The following is a 19470-nucleotide window of genomic DNA, read 5'->3' as shown; positions in this document are numbered from 1 at the left end:
GATCTGAATTAAAGAGTGATAATTAAATAATTAGTTATATGGCGATAATATTACACATCTCTGCCGATTGCCGAATTAAATTGAACGGTGATAAATAATTAATTTGTTTTTTACTCCCAAACTATCCTGAACGACATCAACGTATTTTGATTAAAGGGATACGAGAAAAACAGGAGCGGTTTAATTGTATTTAAAGTTTAATTAATCGCATATGCATATGTCAAATAAATAGGCGACTCAAATAAATACAGGTACGCGTTTTGTACATTGCTATTCTAGATATCCTTGAAAGAGCATTCAATTAAATGACGCAAATACCCGATAGCGAACTCAATGTTGATTTACCAGCTACCATATGCACTTCAAAACGTTCATGAAAACAAACAGAAAAATAGTTAAAAAAACAAAACCACCTGGATTAAAATGGCGGTTGTTTTCAATGAAATTTAACGATATAAAGCGGAAAGGAAAAATTTATCGAAAAGAATTTTTCGGCGAGAAAAACAATTTTTTTTTTGGAAAGTAACAAAAACAAAATTCAGTCGGGCCGATTTTAGTGGGTCGGTCGGGTTATGCAAAACAAAAGAATTTTTAAGGATGGCCTTATTGTTCCTACGCCAAATAATAGAAAAACCTTTGTGTTGACAATAGAGGTCGCAGTTTTCATCCAATCTTTATGAAATTTGGTCAGAATGTTTATCTTGATATAATCTGGTTTGGGATTGTATTTTGGTCATCTGGGGTCAAAAAACTAGGTCACTAGGTCAAAAACTAGGTCAAATAATAGAAAAACCTTGTGTAGACAATAGAGGTCGCAGTTTTCATCCAATCTTTATGAAATTTGTTCAGAATGTTTATCTTGATGAAATCTGGGTTGGGATTGTATTTGGGTCATCTGAGGTCAAAAACTAGGTCACTAGGTCAAATAATAGAAAAACCGTCAACAATTTGTTTGTGTAGACAGTAGAGGTCACAGTTTTCATCCAATCTTTATAAAGTTTGGTCTAAATATTTATCTTGATGAAATCTGGGTTGGGATTGTATTTGGGTCATCTGGGGTCAAAAACTAGGTCACAAGGTCAAAAACTAGGCCACTAGGTCAAATAATAGAAAAACCTTGTATAGACAATAGAGGTCACAGTTTTCATCCAATCTTTATGAAATTTTGTCAGAATGTTTATCTTGATGAAATCTGGGTTGGGATTGTATTTGGGTCATCTGGGGTCAAAAACTAGGTCACTAGGTCAAATAATAGAAAAACCTTGTGTGGACAATAGAGGTCACAGTTTTCATCCAATCTTTATAAAATTTGATCAGATATTTATCTTGATTAAATCTGGGTTGGCATTGTATTTGGGTCACCTGGGTTCAACAACTAGGTCACTAGGTCAAATAATGGAAAAATCTTGTGTAGACAATAGAGGTCACAGTATTCATCTAATCTTTATGAAATTTGGTCAGAATGTTTATCTTAATGAAATCTGGGTTGGGATTGTATTTGGCTAGTCAGGTGGGCGATTCAGGGCAATCATGGCCCTCTTGCTTCTGGATCCTGCGATAACTTTAAAAGTTCTTCATATTTTTTCATGAAACTGGAAACATGGATAGATGCCAATATGGACGTTTTGCACGTCATTTCATTTTGTTCCTAGGCCAAAAATTCTGGTTGCTATGGCAACAAATAGACTAGAAATACTGCTGAAAATAGTGTTTTTTCTGCATCCTGCGATAACTTTAAAAGTTCTTCATATTTTTTCATGAAACTTGAAACATGGATAGATGCCAATATGGACATTATGCACATCATTTTATTTTGTTCCTACGTCAAAATTTTTGGTTGCTATGGCAACAAATATTAAAAAAAGAAAAACAATTCTGACAATGGTGGAATTTCTGACAATGGTGGAGCCGGTAGGGGACATATATTGCTTGACAATAGTCTTGTTCTGAAGGGTATTTTCACAGAGTTAGGTAAAGTTCAACTCAATAATTGTTTCCCTTCCGTATCAAGTACTTGTTAAGGGCACTTTCCTAACCGAAGAAAAATTACATAAATCACAATTGCCGTCTGAAAAATTCCCAAAAGGAAAAAAATGTCTTACAGTAGATTCCACTTAATTGAATATCAGATAATCGAATAATCCGGTTCATTGAATAGAAATTGAAAACACCAAACCATTTGCATCTCTTCCCATTGTAAAACATCGCCTAATCTGAAATATGGCGTATTCCGGTTAATTGAATATCCAATAATCGATTTCACACTATAATCCAGCGTAGAATCTCATAAATCTCCAAGGATACGCAACTTATCGAAGATTTTGACAAACACGCTCCATTGACTGCCTTTGTTTTCATTTCACACCATGCATGTATGCAGCACCTGTCAAGCGTCACGTGACTAACAGGTGTAGTATGTGGGCCAAGTACAATGCCAACACTGGAGTCTCCGGTTAAAACTGACGCAAATCACAGTTTGCAGTCAGGCACAAACTTTCGAATGCAAACTGTCGAGTAACACACTTCAACATTTTGTTACCGATTGGAAACAATTAAAGAGTTTGTTGCCGATTAGAAAAGAACTGTTGACGTGTCTTGCTTGAGTGAGTGAATAGTACGAGTGGATTATTTTCAATGCACCGTATAATGAATAAAAACAACTATCTGTGCTTTTTTTTTAATAAAACAAGTTTATTTAGCAATGTATTTAACAATATAGCTTTGCTATTGGTTAAAAACACGATAACATAAACACATGTATGGGATAAACAGTGATAACATTGGAAATGTAACTGATTCGGTATAATTTAATACTCCAGATAATTGCATATTCGGACGTGACAAATAGGTTTTTCAATTAAGCGGAATCAACTGTACTTTTGTTTCAAAAGCACATTGTTTGCACGTGAACAAATAAACTATGCACTGAAATTTTCAATCAATTTTGCCTTATTTGCCTGGTACCAGTACTTTTTCCAATCTGACAAAAAATCAATGCAACTGTAGAAGTAGTTCTTTTCTGCAATTTTAGGAACTGAAGAGGCAAGATGGAAAGAAAGTGGACATAGACACGCCCAGCAAGTTCCTCAACCCAAATGTGAGATACATTCCCAAGTTTGAGACCGAGGTATGTTCCTCAACCCCAATGTGTAATACATTCCTAAGTTTAAGTATGTTCCTCAACCACAACCCCAATGTGTGATACATTCTCAAGTTTGAGACCAAGGTATGTTCCTCAACCCCAATGTGAGATACATTCCCAAGTTTGAGACCAAGGTATGTTCCTCAACCCCAATGTGTGTTACATTCCCAAGTTTGAGACCGAGGTATGTTCCTCAACCCCAATGTGTGATACATTCCTAAGTTTAAGTATGTTCCTCAACCACAACCCCAATGTGTGATACATTCCCAAGTTTGAGACCAAGGTATGTTCCTCAACATTCGATACATTCCCAAGTTTGAGACCGAGGTATGTTCCTCAACCCCAATGTGTGATACATTCCTAAGTTTAAGTATGTTCCTCAACCTCAACCCCAATGTGAAATACATTCCCTAGTTTGAGACCAAGGTATGTTCCTCAACCCCAATGTGAGATACATTCCCAAGTTTGAGACCAAGGTATGTTCCTCAACCCCAATGTGTGATACATTCCCTAGTTTGAGACCAAGGTATGTTCCTCAACCCCAATGTGTGATACATTCCCAAGTTTGAGACCAAGGTATGTTCCACAACCCCAATGTGAGATACATTCCCTAGTTTGAGACCAAGGTATGTTCCTCAACCCCAATGTGTAATACATTCCTAAGTTAAAGTATGTTCCTCAACCACAACCACAATGTGTGATACATTCCCAAGTTTGAGACCAAGGTATGTTCCTCAACATTCGATACATTCCCAAGTTTGAGACCAAGGTATGTTCCTCGAGATTTGATACATTCCCAAGTTTGAGACCAAGGTATGTTCCTCAACATTCGATACATTCCCAAGTTTGAGACCAAAGTATGTTCCTCAACATTTGATACATTCCCAAGTTTGAGACCAAGGTATGTTCCTCAACATTCGATACATTCCCAAGTTGGAGACCAAGGTATGTTCCTCAACATTTGATACATTCCCAAGTTTGAGACCAAGGTATGTTCCTTAACATTTGATACATTCCCAAGTTTGAGATCGAGGTATGTTCCTCAACATTAGATACATTCCCAAGTTTGAGACCAATGTATGTTCCTCAACATTCGATACATTCCCAAGTTTGAGACCAAGGTATGTTCCTCAACCCCAATGTGTGATACATTCCCAAGTTTGAGACTAAGGTATGTTCCTCAACATTCGATACATTCCCAAGTTTGAGACCAAAGTATGTTCCTCAACATTTGATACATTCCCAAGTTTGAGACCAAGGTATGTTCCTCAACATTCGATACATTCCCAAGTTTGAGACCAAGGTATGTTCCTCGAGATTTGATACATTCCCAAGTTTGAGACCAAGGTATGTTCCTCAACATTCGATACATTCCCAAGTTTGAGACCAAAGTATGTTCCTCAACATTTGATACATTCCCAAGTTTGAGACCAAGGTATGTTCCTCAACATTCGATACATTCCCAAGTTGGAGACCAAGGTATGTTCCTCAACATTTGATACATTCCCAAGTTTGAGACCAAGGTATGTTCCTTAACATTTGATACATTCCCAAGTTTGAGATCGAGGTATGTTCCTCAACATTAGATACATTCCCAAGTTTGAGACCAATGTATGTTCCTCAACATTCGATACATTCCCAAGTTTGAGACCAAGGTATGTTCCTCAACCCCAATGTGTGATACATTCCCAAGTTTGAGACTAAGGTATGTTCCTCAACATTCGATACATTCCCAAGTTTGAGACCAAAGTATGTTCCTCAACATTTGATACATTCCCAAGTTTGAGACCAAGGTATGTTCCTCAACATTCGATACATTCCCAAGTTGGAGACCAAGGTATGTTCCTCAACATTTGATACATTCCCAAGTTTGAGACCAAGGTATGTTCCTTAACATTTGATACATTCCCAAGTTTGAGATCGAGGTATGTTCCTCAACATTAGATACATTCCCAAGTTTGAGACCAATGTATGTTCCTCAACATTCGATACATTCCCAAGTTTGAGACCAAGGTATGTTCCTCAACCCCAATGTGTGATACATTCCCAAGTTTTAGACCAAGGTATGTTAATCGAAATTCGATACATTTCCAAGTTTGTGACCAAGGTATGTTCCTCAACATTGGATACTTTCCCAAGTTTGAGACCAAGGTATGTTCCTCAACCCTCATGTGTGATACATTCCCTAGTTTGAGACCAAGGTATGTTCCTCAACCCCAATGTGTGATACATTCCCAAGTTTGAGATCGAGGTATGTTTCAAACCTCCAGCGTTCAATACATTCCCAAGTTTGAGATCGTGGTATGTTCCTTAACCATGATGTGTGATACATTCCAAAGTTTAAGACCAAGGTATGTTCCTCAACGTGTGATACATTCCCAAGTTTAAAACCCAGGTTACATTCCTCAACGTTTGATACATTCCGAAGTTTAATTTTGAGGTATATTTCTCATAGTGCGATTAATTCCTAAGTTTGAGACCGTGGTATTCTTCTTAACCCCAACGTGTGATACATTCCCAAGTGTGAGACTTAGGTATGTATCTAAACCCCAACGTTAGATACATTCCCATTTTTAGCTCGGCTATTTCGGAGAAAACCCGAGGTATTGTCATAGCCAGCTTGTCGTGTCGTCTGACGTCCGCTGTCCGCGTCGTGCTAAAACTTAAACATTGGCTCTAAAATCAAAGAGCTTCCACCTACAACTTTGAAACTTCATATGTAGATGCACCTTGATGAGTTCTACACGCCACACCCATTTTGGGGTCACTAGGTCAAAGGTCAAGGTCACGGACCTCTAAAAAAAAATAATAATCTGACAAGCTTTCATTTATTCAAAACTGCACCTGTAGCTGAGCGTGGCACTCGTTATGCGGTGCTCTTGTTTAAACCAAGGTATGTTCCTCAACCCCAACGTTTGAGACTGAAGTATGTTCCTTAACACCCATGTTTGATACATCCCCACGTTTGAGACTAAGGTATGTTCCTAAACACCAAAGTTGTATACATTTCCATTTGAGACCATGGTATGTTCCTAAACACCAACATTTTAGACAGAAGTATGTTCCTTAACACCAAAGTTTGACACTTTCCCAAGATTTATACTGAAGTATTTTCATAAACACCAAAGTTGTATACATCCCCAACTTTTATACTGAAGTATTTTCAGAAACACCAAAGTTTGATACATTCTCAAGTTTTAGACTGAAGTATTTTCATAATCACCAAAGTTTGATACATTCCCAAGTTTGTGACTGATATATTTTCAGAAACACCAAAGTTTGATACATTCTCAAGTTTTAGACTGAAGTATTTTCATAATCACCAAAGTTTGATATATTTCAAAGTTTGTGACTGATGTATTTTCATAAACACCAAAGTTTGATATATTTCCAAGTTTGTGACTGATGTATTTTCATAAACACCAAAGTTTGATATATTTCAAAGTTTGTGACTGATGTATTTTCATAAACACCAAAGTTTGATATATTTCCAAGTTTGTGACTGATGTATTTTCATAAACACCAAATTTTGATACATTTCCAAGTTTGAGATAGAGGTTTGTTCCTTAACACCAAAGTTTGATACATTTCCAAGTTTGAGATTGAGGTTTGTTCCTTAACACCAAAGATTGATACATTTCCAAGTTTGAGATTGAGGTTTGTTCCTTAACACCAAATTTTGATACATTTCCAAGTTTGAGATAGAGGTTTGTTCCTTAACACCAAAGTTTGATACATTTTTCAAGTTCGAGCTCGAGGTCGGGAAATATAGCAGATTTTATTTTTGTGTGCTTTGCATTTTTTTCAATAACCATGCACTGTCCGTGTGCATACTCGCGGGTCAATATGAAGTTAAAATACTGTAAATTCATGTACATTGGTTGGCAGAACATTCGTGGATTGGTCAACCCTCGAAAGAAACCAAAAGTTCACATCCCAAGAATTATAATGATTTTACAGTAATATTTCTTTATGGCTTTCCAGTGTATGAAGTAATATGCGTTATTTATAAAAGTTTTTGGGTGGCTAGGTTTGCCTCGCATAAATTATTTACTTAGTATGGAAGTATAATTTGGTAAATTGATTTTAAACAGGACAAATTTGAAAAGAATTAGCTCAAACTTAAATAGCAAATGATGTATACAAATTGTTTGAATATATAGAAATAATTGCTAGATAATTGTTTTTTTTCAAATTGATCATATGTTACAGGAGTTTCTCGCATCACTGCAAACCCCAGAGGATGTGAGAGCTGCAAGGGCCAAAAGAAAGCCCAGTCTGGTACGCTATAGTCAGCGATTTTTTTCATTCTTTATAAAGTACTGGAAAACAGCACTTTCCCAATAGAGAAAAACTACACATTTCCAAAATTCTGCCCAAAAAATGTTCAATTGAATGTTACTATTTTTTTTATTTTTTTGGGGGGATAAAATATAACATTTAGTTAGTTTCCCTATACAGCTCTATGGCTTGAACCTAAGTTGATATAATATTGATAACTTGATTACACTTAGTTATTAATTTTTTCCTCGGCTGTTTTTGGAGAAAACCCGAGGTATTGTCATAGCCAGCTCGCTGTCTGCCGTTCGCCGTAGGCGTCATGCTAAAACCATAACATTGGCTCTAAAATCAAAGTGCTTCCACCTACAACTTTGAAACTTGGTATGTAGCTGCACCTTGATTAGTTCTACATGCCACACCCATTTTTAGGTCAAAAGGTCAAAGGTCAAGGTCACTGACCTCTAAAAAATAATAAAAAAATCTGAAAAGCTTTCATTTATTATGCCCCCCTTCGAAGAAGAGGGGGTATATTGCTTGGCACATGTCGGTCTGTCGGTCGGTCCGTCCACCAGGTGGTTTCCGGATGATAACTCAAGAACGCTTGGGCCTAAAATCATGAAACTTCATAGGTGCATTGATCATGACTCGCAGATGACCCCTATTGATTTTGAGGTCTATAGGTCAAAGGTCAAGGTCACGCTGACCCGAAATTGTTAAATGGTTTCCGGATGATAACTCAAGAACGCTTAGGCCTAGGATCATGAAACTTGATAGGTAGATTGATCATGACTCGCAGATGACCCCTATTGATTTTCAGGTCACTAGGTCAAAGGTCAAGGTCACAGTGACCCGAAATAGTAAAATGGTTTCCAGATGATAACTCAAGAACGTTTATGCCTAGGATCATGAAACTTCGTAGGTAGATTGATAATGGCTGACAGATGATCCCTATTGATTTTCCGGTCACTAGGTCAAAGGTCAAGGTCACTGTGACCCGAAATAGTAAAATGGTTTCCGGATGATAACTCAAGAACGCTTATGCCTAGGATCATGAAACTTGATAGGTAGATCGATCATGACTCACAGTTGACCCCTATTGATTTTCAGGTCAATATATCAAAGGTCAAGGTCAGGGTGACCTAAAATAGTAAAATGGTTTCCAGATGATAACTAAAGAATGCGAATGGCTACGATCATGAAACTTCATATGTACATTGATCATGACTTGCAGATGACCCCTATTGATTTTGAGGTCACTAGATCAAAGGTCAAGGTCATGGTGACCCGAAATAGTAAAATGGTTTCGGGATGATAACTCAAGAACGCTTATGGCTAGGATCATGAAACTTCATAGGTACATTGATCATGACTGGCAGATGACCCCTTTTGATTTTCAGGTCACTAGGTCAAAGGTCAAGGTCACAGTGACAAAAAACATATTCACACAATGGCTGTCACTACAACGGAGAGCCCATATGGGGGCATGCATGTTTTACAAACAGCCCTTGTTTACAACTGCACCCGCAGCCGAGCGTGGCACCCGTTTTGCGATGCTCTTGTTAAGTATTTGTGAGCAACAAAATCAAATGCATCAATATCCTCACGTGAAGACTTCACAATGCACATTTTCCCAAATGGGCTGGTACCCATAGTTTTTCCAATTGGGCAAAAAACAATCCTGGCTATAGTGTAGCTATTTATTGTTAGCTCACCACTCAGGTTGAATATTATATCTATCACACAAGACTTAATCCTGATTCCAGCATCGTTTAGTGAGAGCATCAGTGTCCTATGTATAACATTTAAAGTTATAGAAATTGCGTTATCTTAGTGATTACTGATTGGATTGGTTTGGCATTTGACTGGCAGTAACAAATAAACCAGGGTTTTTTTTGGCCCGATTTTATAGTCGAAATTTGGCTATTTTCCCAATCCCAAAAAGTATACTTTTTTCCCAAAATGTGGAAAAACATTCCCAATTTCCAAAAAAAAAAAAAAAAAAAATTTTTTTTTTTTTTTTTTAGAAAGAAGTCTAATGTGTATTTTATCTCAATTTCAATTCAATTACATCTAACAAAGTATTATATGATTTTGTTCTTTTAATTTGAATGATTATAAAGAGTTATATCAAATTTAGTATTTCCCTAATCAGTGGACTTTTCATGTGGAAAAAAGGCTAATGAATTTATTTTCCCGATTTCATGAAAATGCCGATACAATTCCCAATTCCAAAGCCATGGGCTATCATCCCAAAAAGTGGAAAAAAAACAACCTGAAAACGATTCATTAGATTGATAAAAATGTATCAGGTGAGCAATATTGGGCCATCTTGACCTTCTTGTTTGTAGAATAGGGTTTGAAAAGATCAATTCTGATGTATTAAACTATTGTTTTCTTTTCAACAATCCAAAAGAAAACATTTTCAAAACAGAAGTGACAAAAATAAAGAAAAAGTGAAACATTGACCAGAAACGATGTGAGAATGTTTTTAGATAAAAGTTTATTTTGAGTTCTTTTGTGGACTCTTAGGGGAAAATATTTTGGGAAAAGTAACGTTTTAATATCTTCTTTTTAAGGCCATTGAAACAAATTAATTGTAAATTTTTAACCAGGTTTTCCGAAGGAAAAAACTGGTTATTAGATTGGCGAATGCCGGCGGGCTGGCTGGCTGGCGGGCGGAACAAGCTTGTCCGGGCCATAACTATGTCGTACATTGTCAGATTTTTAAATCATTTGGCACATTTGTTCACCATCATTGGACGGTGTGTCGCGCGAAATAATTACGTCGATATCTCCAAGGTCAAGGTCACACTTTGAGTTCAAAGGTCAAAAATGGCCTTAAATGAGCGTGTCCTGGCCATAACTATGTCATTCATTGTGAGATTTTAAAATCACTTGGCACATTTGTTGACCATCATGGGACGGTGTGTCGCACGAAAGAATCACGTCAATATCTCCATTGTCAAGGTCGCCACGACTAAAAATAGATTTAAAAAAAAAAAAATTTACAAAGGGGGTTAATTTTGTTTGTTCATTTAAAAAGTTCAGTTTGAGTTTTCTCCCTTTATCAGATTTTTTTTTCACAATGAAAACCTGGTTTTGTGACAATATTGTCCCTTGTTGTAATTTTTTTCTTGATTGACATTTAACAACAAACTTAACCCAAAACCGTCTCTTTTCGCTCTAAGTTTAAGATGAACCTAATATCAAATTGTCACTTTCTTCCAAACGTTTAGAATGACAGTGAGCTGTTCGAGCTGATGAGAGCCAAGATGGAGGTGACCATCGAACAGAGGAGACAGGAGCGTGAGAGTGCTGTCGCCTCATCCCAGCGACAAAACGACGAAGTGGACGGAGATTACGAGGTTCACACTTTGGCCATTTCTTTTTAGCTCACCGGAGAACAACAATATTTTAAATCATTAAAAGTTTGCCGTTATAATGTGCCTAGAAATGAAATATTTATGTTTCATAAAGTACTTTTATTATCCCCCACCATAGGCGGAGGGATATTGTTTTGGCGTTGTCTGTCCGTCCATCCGTCGGTCTTTCCGTAAGTCCGGAGCCATGTCTTGGAAAAGCTTTGGCGGACTTCATTGAAACTTGGTATGAGTATATATATATATATATGGATAAGAGGATGATGCACGCAAAATGGCATTGTAAACCGACTAATAATAACAGAGTTATGGCCCTTTGTATCTTGATAAAATGCTTTTCAATATAAGCTTAGAGCTTTATCTCCATTAACACATGCGCCAGAGCCATGAAACTTGCCATAGTTGTTCACAATCATCTGGGGGTGCTTCACATTCAACACCCATAATCCTAGGGGCTTATGTCAAGGTCACACATTGAGGTCAAAGGGCGTTGTCCATCCGTCCAGAAAACTTTTTTGTGTCCAGAAGCATTTTGGCGGGCATATCAATTCAACGAATTTGCTTGTTCTTTTATGAAATCCCCCCTCTCATAATTATTTAGCTGCTTCGGGTCCCTGCAGGTGAGCGCCAATGGCCTTCTTCTTTCAATTTGGGTTAAAGTTAAAAAACATTAGGACATCTGCTTCTCACTTAAGTTGAACATTTCTGATAAATTGTTTGCAAGTGTGTAAATTACAGGGTGTCCATTGACCGGATCATTCCGGAAATCCAGATTTAAACTGTCCAGGGTCAATTATGAGAGCAATGTAATTCAAATGTTGTTTTTTTTGGGGGGGGGAGGGGGGGTGGTACGGGCAAATCATTTGAAAACGAATATTGTTTAAGCTTATTTGAATCTCGGTACCAATTTTACCCGGGTTTTTGTAATTTCTGATTGGTTAGCGGATGGCACAGACATGAACGGTGACTGACGTAAAATCGTCACTACTTTCCGAAAATCTTACAAGTCAATGGAAACGCTGCAAATGTCTGCCATCTTGAAATATTTTAAGTGATCAATTAGCAAAGTAAAGCACTGCAATAACATGTTGTAAAACGAATACATTTTTAGCTCATCTATTTTTTGAAAAAAAATTATGAGCTATTGTCATCACGTCGGCGTCGGCGTTGGCGTCGGCGTCCGGTTAAGTTTTGCATTTAGGTCCACTTTTCTCAGAAAGTATCAATGCTATTGCATTCAAACTTGGTACACTTACTAACTATCAAGAGGGGACTGGGCAGGCAAAGTTAGATAACTCTGGCGTGCATTTTGACAGAATTATGTGCCCTTTTTATACTTAGAAAATTGAAAATTTTGGTTAAGTTTTGCGTTTAGGTCCACTTTTCTCAGAAAGTATCAATGCTATTGCATTCATACTTGGTACACTTACTTACTATCATGAGGGGACTGGGCAGGCAAAGTTACATAACTCTGGCGTGCATTTTGACAGTATTATGTGCCCTTTTTACTCTTAGAAAATTGAAAATTTTGGTTAAGTTTTGTGTTTAGGTCCATTTTATTCCTTAAGTATCAAAGCTATTGCTTTCATACTTGCAACACTTACTAACTATCATAAGGGGACTGTGCAGGAAAAGTAATGTAACTCTGACTGGCATTTTGACAGAATTATGTGCCCTTTTTATACTTAGAAAATTGAAAATTTGGTTGAGTGTTGTGTTTAGGTCCACTTTATTCCCACAGTATCAAAGCTATTGCTTTCATACTTGCAACACTTATTAACTATCATAAGGGGACTGTGCAGGCAAAGTTATGTAACTCTGACTGGCATTTGGACGGAATTATGAGCCCTTTATACTTAGAAAATTGAAAATTTGGTTAAGATTTGTGTTTTGGTCCACTTTACCCCTAAAGTATCAAAGATATTGCTTTCATACTTGGAACACTCACAAACTATCATAAGGGTACAGTAAAAGGACAAGTTGCATAACTCTGGTTGTCATTGTTACGGAATTATGGCCCTTTTTTGACTTAGCAGTCTTCGAAATTAGCTTTGAAAAGTTACATGCCAGTCGGGCCAGTTACTTAAGAATTTTTACATGCCCAACATATTTTTTACATGCCCAAACTTTTTTAACCCAAATTAAAACAAATCACAACATTTTAACACTTACATGCTACACATAGTAAAGCAGAACATTTGTTTCACTAGTAGTGAATACAATTACATCTAATCAATCACAAGAATTAAGACGGTCGATCGTTACACCAGTGCTCTTGAAAAGAGCGTTCTCTGTTGTCCTCGTACCATTTCTTGGCTTCCTTTTTCTCTAAATCATTGTCAATTTTCTATTTTGGAATTGCTTTATCGGGCTTAGCCCCATCAACATACCTAAGATACTGCCTCTATGTCGACAATGACATTTGTTTACATTGATAAAAACGGAAGCGTATTACTTGATTGAAATGATCGATTCAAAAAGCATCTTCTCGATTAATGTCTAGAGAAACCGTCGATAAGAACCGAATGTGACCGAACTGCATCGGTCAAAAACAATAACAATGACAAGCAGGTGCGTGTTGTTCAACCATTGGAATTTCATTGTTTTACAACTTACGGCAAGGTGTTTGTTCGCAAAATTGAAAAATAGATCTGCAAATATCAAGAACCGCTTACGATTTTTTTTATAAAATGTCAATTGGCTTCAATAATTTACATGCTCGGCGGGCCACATACATGAATTTTTGTACGTGCCCGGCAGTAATTTTACTCGCCACGGGCGATCGGGCGTGTGCTTATTTCGAAGACTGCTTAGTAACTTTGAATATATGGTTAAATTTTGTGTTTCGATCCACTTTACTTCTTAAGTATCAAGGCTATTGCTTTCAAACTTCAAATACTTTCATGCTATCATGAGGTTACTGTACCTGGCAAGTTGAATTTTACCTTGACCTTTGAATGACCTTGACTCTCAAGGTCAAATTATTAAATTTTGCTAAAATTGCCATAACTTCTTTATTTATGATTAGATTTGATTGATACTTTGATAAAACTACTCTTACCTGACATACCACAATAGACTCCATCCAAACCATCCCCCGTGCCCTCCCCCCTCCCCCCCCCATTTTTTTTTTCTTTTTTTTTTAAGATCATCTCACAAATGACCACCACACCCTCACACTATACCCACCCCACCCCCACCCCACCCCCACCCCCAAATATTTTTTTTTTTTATTTTATTTTATTTTTTTTTTTTTTTTTTTGAAGATCATCTCACAAATTACCACCACACCCTCACACTATACCCCACCCTCCCCCCATTTTTTTTTAAAAACGGTTATGTTTGAAATACTATCCAACCATCGCACCCAAAAAATCCCCCCCCCATCCCCCCCACTCCCCCCCCCCCCCGATTTTTTTTTCGCTTTTTGGGAAGATAATGTAATAAATGTCCACAACTCCACACAATACACCCCTCTTCACTCCACCCCTCCCTCCTTTGTGATTGAAAATGAGAGTCCCTTCACCTTTAAAAAGAAAATAGATGAGCGGTCTGCACCCGCAAGGCGGTGCTCTTGTTTATACTGTTACATGTAAGCCTTGTTCTGGGAATACTTTATATAGCAGTTGACCTGTCCGTCAGTCAGTATGTGTGTATGTCAGTCTGTCCGTCTGTCTGGAAAAAAAAACTTTAAAGTTGGCCATAACTTTTGCATTATTGAAGATAGAAACTTGATATTTGGCATGCATGTGTATCTCATGAAGCTGCACATTTTGAGTGGTGGAAGGTCAAGGTTATCCTTCAAGGTCAAAGGTCCAAACAAAATATTAAAAAAAATTCAAAGCGGCGTTCTCATGAAGCTGCACATTTTGAGTGGTGGAAGTTCAAGGTCAAGGTCATCCTTTAAGGTCAAATGTAAAAAAAATAAAAAAATTAATTATTTCAAAGCGGCCCAATAGGGGGCATTGTGTTTCTGACAAACACGTCTCTTGTTTCTTTCAGGATGTCCCAACTGCGCTGCAAGGCGTGGTGATCACTGTTGCTAGACGACTGGCCAAGGACCAGGCAGAGTTTAATGAGATTGTCACGTGTCTGGGAGGGGAGTATCGTTGGACCATCGACAATACGTGCACCCATTTCATCTTTCAGGTATAGGGGTGCTTTCGATAGTGTTAGACAAGCAATCGGTGCTAACATTATTCTTGAAATTGTTCTCAATGCTGATTTAAACATGAAGGGATTTGGTGAACCCTTCAAGGAGGAGGGTGTTTTTGGTGAAGTCTTTAACTGGATGGGGTGTTTTTGGTGTACCCTGTGTACTCTGTGATGAGGTACGGTGTTCTCTTCATATGAGGTATGTTCAAGTAATTATGTGCTTTAATGATTGTCATGGTGTCCTTGCAATTGACCTTACAATCGGAGGTCAAAATACTATTTGTTAAATGGTACAATTCCATGTTTTTCTTGACAATATTTACGCCAATTCGGAATCTGTGTCATTTCTAAAAACTAGGTCAGTAGGTTAAATCTTGAAAAAAATGTTTACCATATAGAGGCCAGATTTATGACCCAATCTTGATGAAACTTAATAAAAATGTTTTAATTCATAATATTATGGCCATGTTTTAATCCAGGTGACTTGTGTCCAAAAACTTGGTATTCAGGTCTAGTCTTACACAAAACATTTTACCATGTTAGAAGCCACATAATGATTCAATCTTGATGAAATTTACCTAGAATGTTTATCTTGACAATATTAAGACAGGGGTTGCGATCTGGATAATGTATATTTAAAAACCAGGTCAAATCTTTGAAAAACCTTGTTCCCTTTCAAGAAGCCACGTTTATGACTCAATCTTGATCATGATTGGTTATCTAGGAGAAGTCAAATCTTGGTCTTGTATGTCCAACAAGTACGTCACTAGTTCTGTGACTGGTTGTCTTGACAATATCTAGGTTTAATTTGCATCTGGGTCATAAGCATCCAAAAACTTGGTCACCAGGTTTAATCTTACTTCAAAAACACATGTGTAGAAGCCACATTACAATTAATCATGATAAAACATGGTCAGAATTTGTATCTTGACAATGTCAATGCCATTTTTGGATATGGTATTCTTGAGCTCTGGTGAGCACTTTATTACCATCATTGCCCTTTTGTTTATATTACCAAAACATATTTTTGGACATTTTCTGCATACGTATATATATTTTTTACAGGGTCGGCAGAACGATACGACTAAAGATTTCAAACAAGCAAAGGCACAGGGCTTGAAAATTGTCAGTCCCCATTGGTTGTACATGGTAAGGGTTGGATCACAAATCCTTAATTACTAGTGCAAAATGTTCAATAATCTAATTGAGAGTGTAGGTATGCCCTTCTTTCTCTCTATATTCAGCCTGTGAGATGCTAAACTTAATCCTGACGTTTTCCTTTCATGCCTGGTTGGCAATTTGGGTAATGGTGGTGATATTTTCCATATCAGATAGAATGAAGTGTTTGGGTCAACCTATTTGAAGATCAGCAAAATATTTATAGGAACTAATCAGCCTTTCGAAAAATAACTTGCTCTTTAGATGTTCTAAATGTCAAGAAAAGGGCAAAGGTTGCATGGTTCCCCACAATCGATGTACTCTAACTTTGTCGTAAAGGCTGAAAACTAGTTCACGTCATGTGATCATATCGACCAACAAAAAGCCGTGTTTTATATTGTGTTACTTTCCATTGTGCGCTTGACTGATTGGTTACACATCACTCTGTTTTATTTGTAATATGCCATATTTGAGCAAAGTGAAATGATATTAGTTGATACGTATTCACTAGTACATAGTTTGTTTCTTATGTCCTACCATTTGGTACCAGTCAGAAAATATCAACTGATTCTTTTTAACTTTCCTTGAATATAACATTATAATGAAATATAATTATTTTCTAGCCATAAACTAGCCATCCTTTTGGTGAAAATGGATGTGTGTGGACAGTGAAAGTTTACAGACCTTAGCCGTTTTTATCGGAAACATCCGTAGTCTGAGTTCTTTAGCATTGGTTGGTTAGGGGAATATAAGTAATCAAAATTTTGTTGATTAAAGTAACCATACTAAATGCATTTGTTTACGAAATAAGAGTTGTCAAGTAACTCATGTGTGTTTTGTTTTTCAGTGTAAAGAACAGAATGCGAGAGTGGATGAATCGCTGTTTCCTCACACCTTTAATCCCAACCTTTCCCTGGTGAGTGATGTTTCCCAACACCTTTAATCCAAACCTTTTCCTTGTTAGTGATGTTTCCTCACACCTTTAATCTAAACCTGTCCCTGGTGAGTATATAAGTTATAACAATTTATACCTAAAAATCGTTGCTGCTTTACTTCTGTTGAAGCTGCATGCTTGTATTTATTTAATAAAGCTGTTAACTGTCTTGATAAAGTTTAAGGAACTGATGTCAACATGCATCTTGAAACTGTCAATAATATAAACTTAAAAACAAAACAAAACAAAACTGATGCTAACTGACATCTTCAATCTAGAAATCGTTAACTCAATCATAGCACCCTTAGGCAATATGCACATTTTAATTATTTTTTTCTGTCCCGTGAACGTCAACAATGTCTTACCAGGGATATGACTTTTTTCCACTTTTAACAGATTTTTTCAGTCACGGACTTTCCGTCATGTTTTTGGATGTCAACTTGCTACTTTCAACTGCTGCATACGCAGTTTTTAACATAATTGATAAAGTGAATGATTTGGCATGTATTTGCTCTTACCTGCTTCAGGATGCAGAATCAATTGGGATTTCATGGGTTTACACACAGGCTGGACAGAATGTAAACACACCATTAAGAATTTTATTTTTGCAAATATCTCAAGTTATTGTAATACATTTGCAAAAATCTTTAGTGTTTAAAGGACAATTTCACTTGCAGTTTGTGCTGATATCTTAAGGTATAAGAATCAATGCTTGAATACGTCTGAAATCGATTACAAAATTTCACATTGCATGAAGCATAACCGTGCAGTATACATGGCATTTTTGAACAGGAACACAGGCTTATTAAATTAAGTAATTGACATCTTGCCTGGACAATGATCGCTCTGCCCACTTTATGTATATGCTTTCTTCTTTAGAATAATTTGCACAGACTGCACAGGCTGAACTGGAGCGACACTTTACACACATGCATTAAGACCCGTTTTCCCAAAGCAAGTCTTAATAATGAATTATTTTCAGGCGGTGGTTACCACCAGAGGAACACCCATGCGCACTCCACGTGTACGACGGAACATCAAAAGTGTCACAGAGCCTCCCAAATCGGCTGTTACCGCAAAAAATGAAGCTGAAAAAACTTCCCCATCTGTCGATAGAAATTCTGAGGGAGGCAACTCTGGGTCCGGTACACCGGCAAGAAAGGGAGGCAAATCTCCAGTTGCGAATCTGGTCTGCAAATTGACTGGCAGTCTGGATAAGAGCCCCTCAGAAGAAGATAAGCAGCAGGTATTTTGTGAGAGATGTGCTGTTATTTTTTTTTATAAATAAACAAAGCTTTAAATAAATAAATCATTTTAAAGTAAAAAATGGAAAAATGGAAAAAAAACAACGACCTGTTATCACTTATATACATTGAGAATACTAGGTTAATTGTTTATTAAAGGGACCTTTTCACGTTTTAGTACATTTGCAAAATTGTTTCACATTTGCTCAATTTGGTTGTAGTAACGATATTTGCAAGGAAACAGTAATACTGAACATTTACCATGCTCTTAAATATCCATTATATGCATCTTTAGGTGAATGTAAACCTGAAAATTTTAATGCATTATAAAAGCTTTAAGAGTTATGTTGTTGTCGTCATATTTTGTGACACTACCTGGATTGCGTATACAAAGTATAAAATACATTTAAATCGTTATCAGTATGGCTGGTCAGGTGGCTTAAGCTCTAGTCTTTAACTGAAAGGGTCAGTGGTAAGAGCCCAGGTATTATAAGTATAATAAGCAACATTTAGAGAACCTAATGCGGAAACCTTAATGAGTGCTACAGGTATTTATAGTCCTTATTAACCTTTCAGAAAAATCTGACAAAAAAATACAATGCCTGGCAAACATTAACGCTTTTTCAGACACAGAGCTTTATGAAAAATTATGGTCAAAGGAAGTCTTTTCTAAACCAAAATCCAATCTAGACGTAAAGTGTCGCCCTTGATTACAATTAGCACATTTATTTTATACTTTCCTTTGATTTATAGAGAAATATCAGTGAATTAAAACTGATAATTTCACTGTTTCAATCAGTGAAAATTATCAGTGAAAATTTTCGATAATTTTCACTGTTTACTGTGAAATGACGTCATTTTTTTACGAAATGACGTCATTATCCTAGCGAAATTCTTTAGTTAAACTCTTTAACAATGTATATAAACTGTGAAAAAAGCTTAAAATAAAAATAAAATTTGTTGGATTCGGTGGAATATCAATTCTAATTCACTTGTGATCATATAAAATATATATTTTCACTTGTTGCTGCGCCACACGTAAAAAAATAATATTATTTTCTATGATCACTCATGAATTAAAATCGATAATCCACCGAAACCAACAAATATCCTCTATGTATTAAGTCCCATTTTTCTAGAGCTCAGCTTAAGTATCTCTGGTGAGCTTTAGAAGAC

The 19470-nt window shown here is 36.7% G+C and overlaps 1 protein-coding gene across 1 annotated transcript in view; it reads left to right on the top strand.

Moving 5' to 3' along the window:
• Window positions 1–19470, top strand: part of LOC127859748 (DNA topoisomerase 2-binding protein 1-like) — a 266921-nt gene that overhangs the window by 61405 nt on the left and 186046 nt on the right. The window contains exons 9-15 of the mRNA XM_052397256.1: window positions 3032–3127; window positions 7355–7423; window positions 10660–10788; window positions 14806–14952; window positions 16024–16107; window positions 16964–17032; window positions 18033–18296. Of these exons, the coding sequence (XP_052253216.1) occupies window positions 3032–3127; window positions 7355–7423; window positions 10660–10788; window positions 14806–14952; window positions 16024–16107; window positions 16964–17032; window positions 18033–18296 (858 nt within the window). The remainder of the gene's footprint in view (window positions 1–3031; window positions 3128–7354; window positions 7424–10659; window positions 10789–14805; window positions 14953–16023; window positions 16108–16963; window positions 17033–18032; window positions 18297–19470) is intronic.

The sequence above is a fragment of the Dreissena polymorpha genome, chromosome 15 (genome assembly GCF_020536995.1).
Source record: "Dreissena polymorpha isolate Duluth1 chromosome 15, UMN_Dpol_1.0, whole genome shotgun sequence".
NCBI lineage: Eukaryota > Metazoa > Mollusca > Bivalvia > Myida > Dreissenidae > Dreissena > Dreissena polymorpha.
The sequence above is the reverse complement of the archived record's forward strand: the minus strand, read 5'-3'. Positions and strand labels throughout refer to the sequence as shown.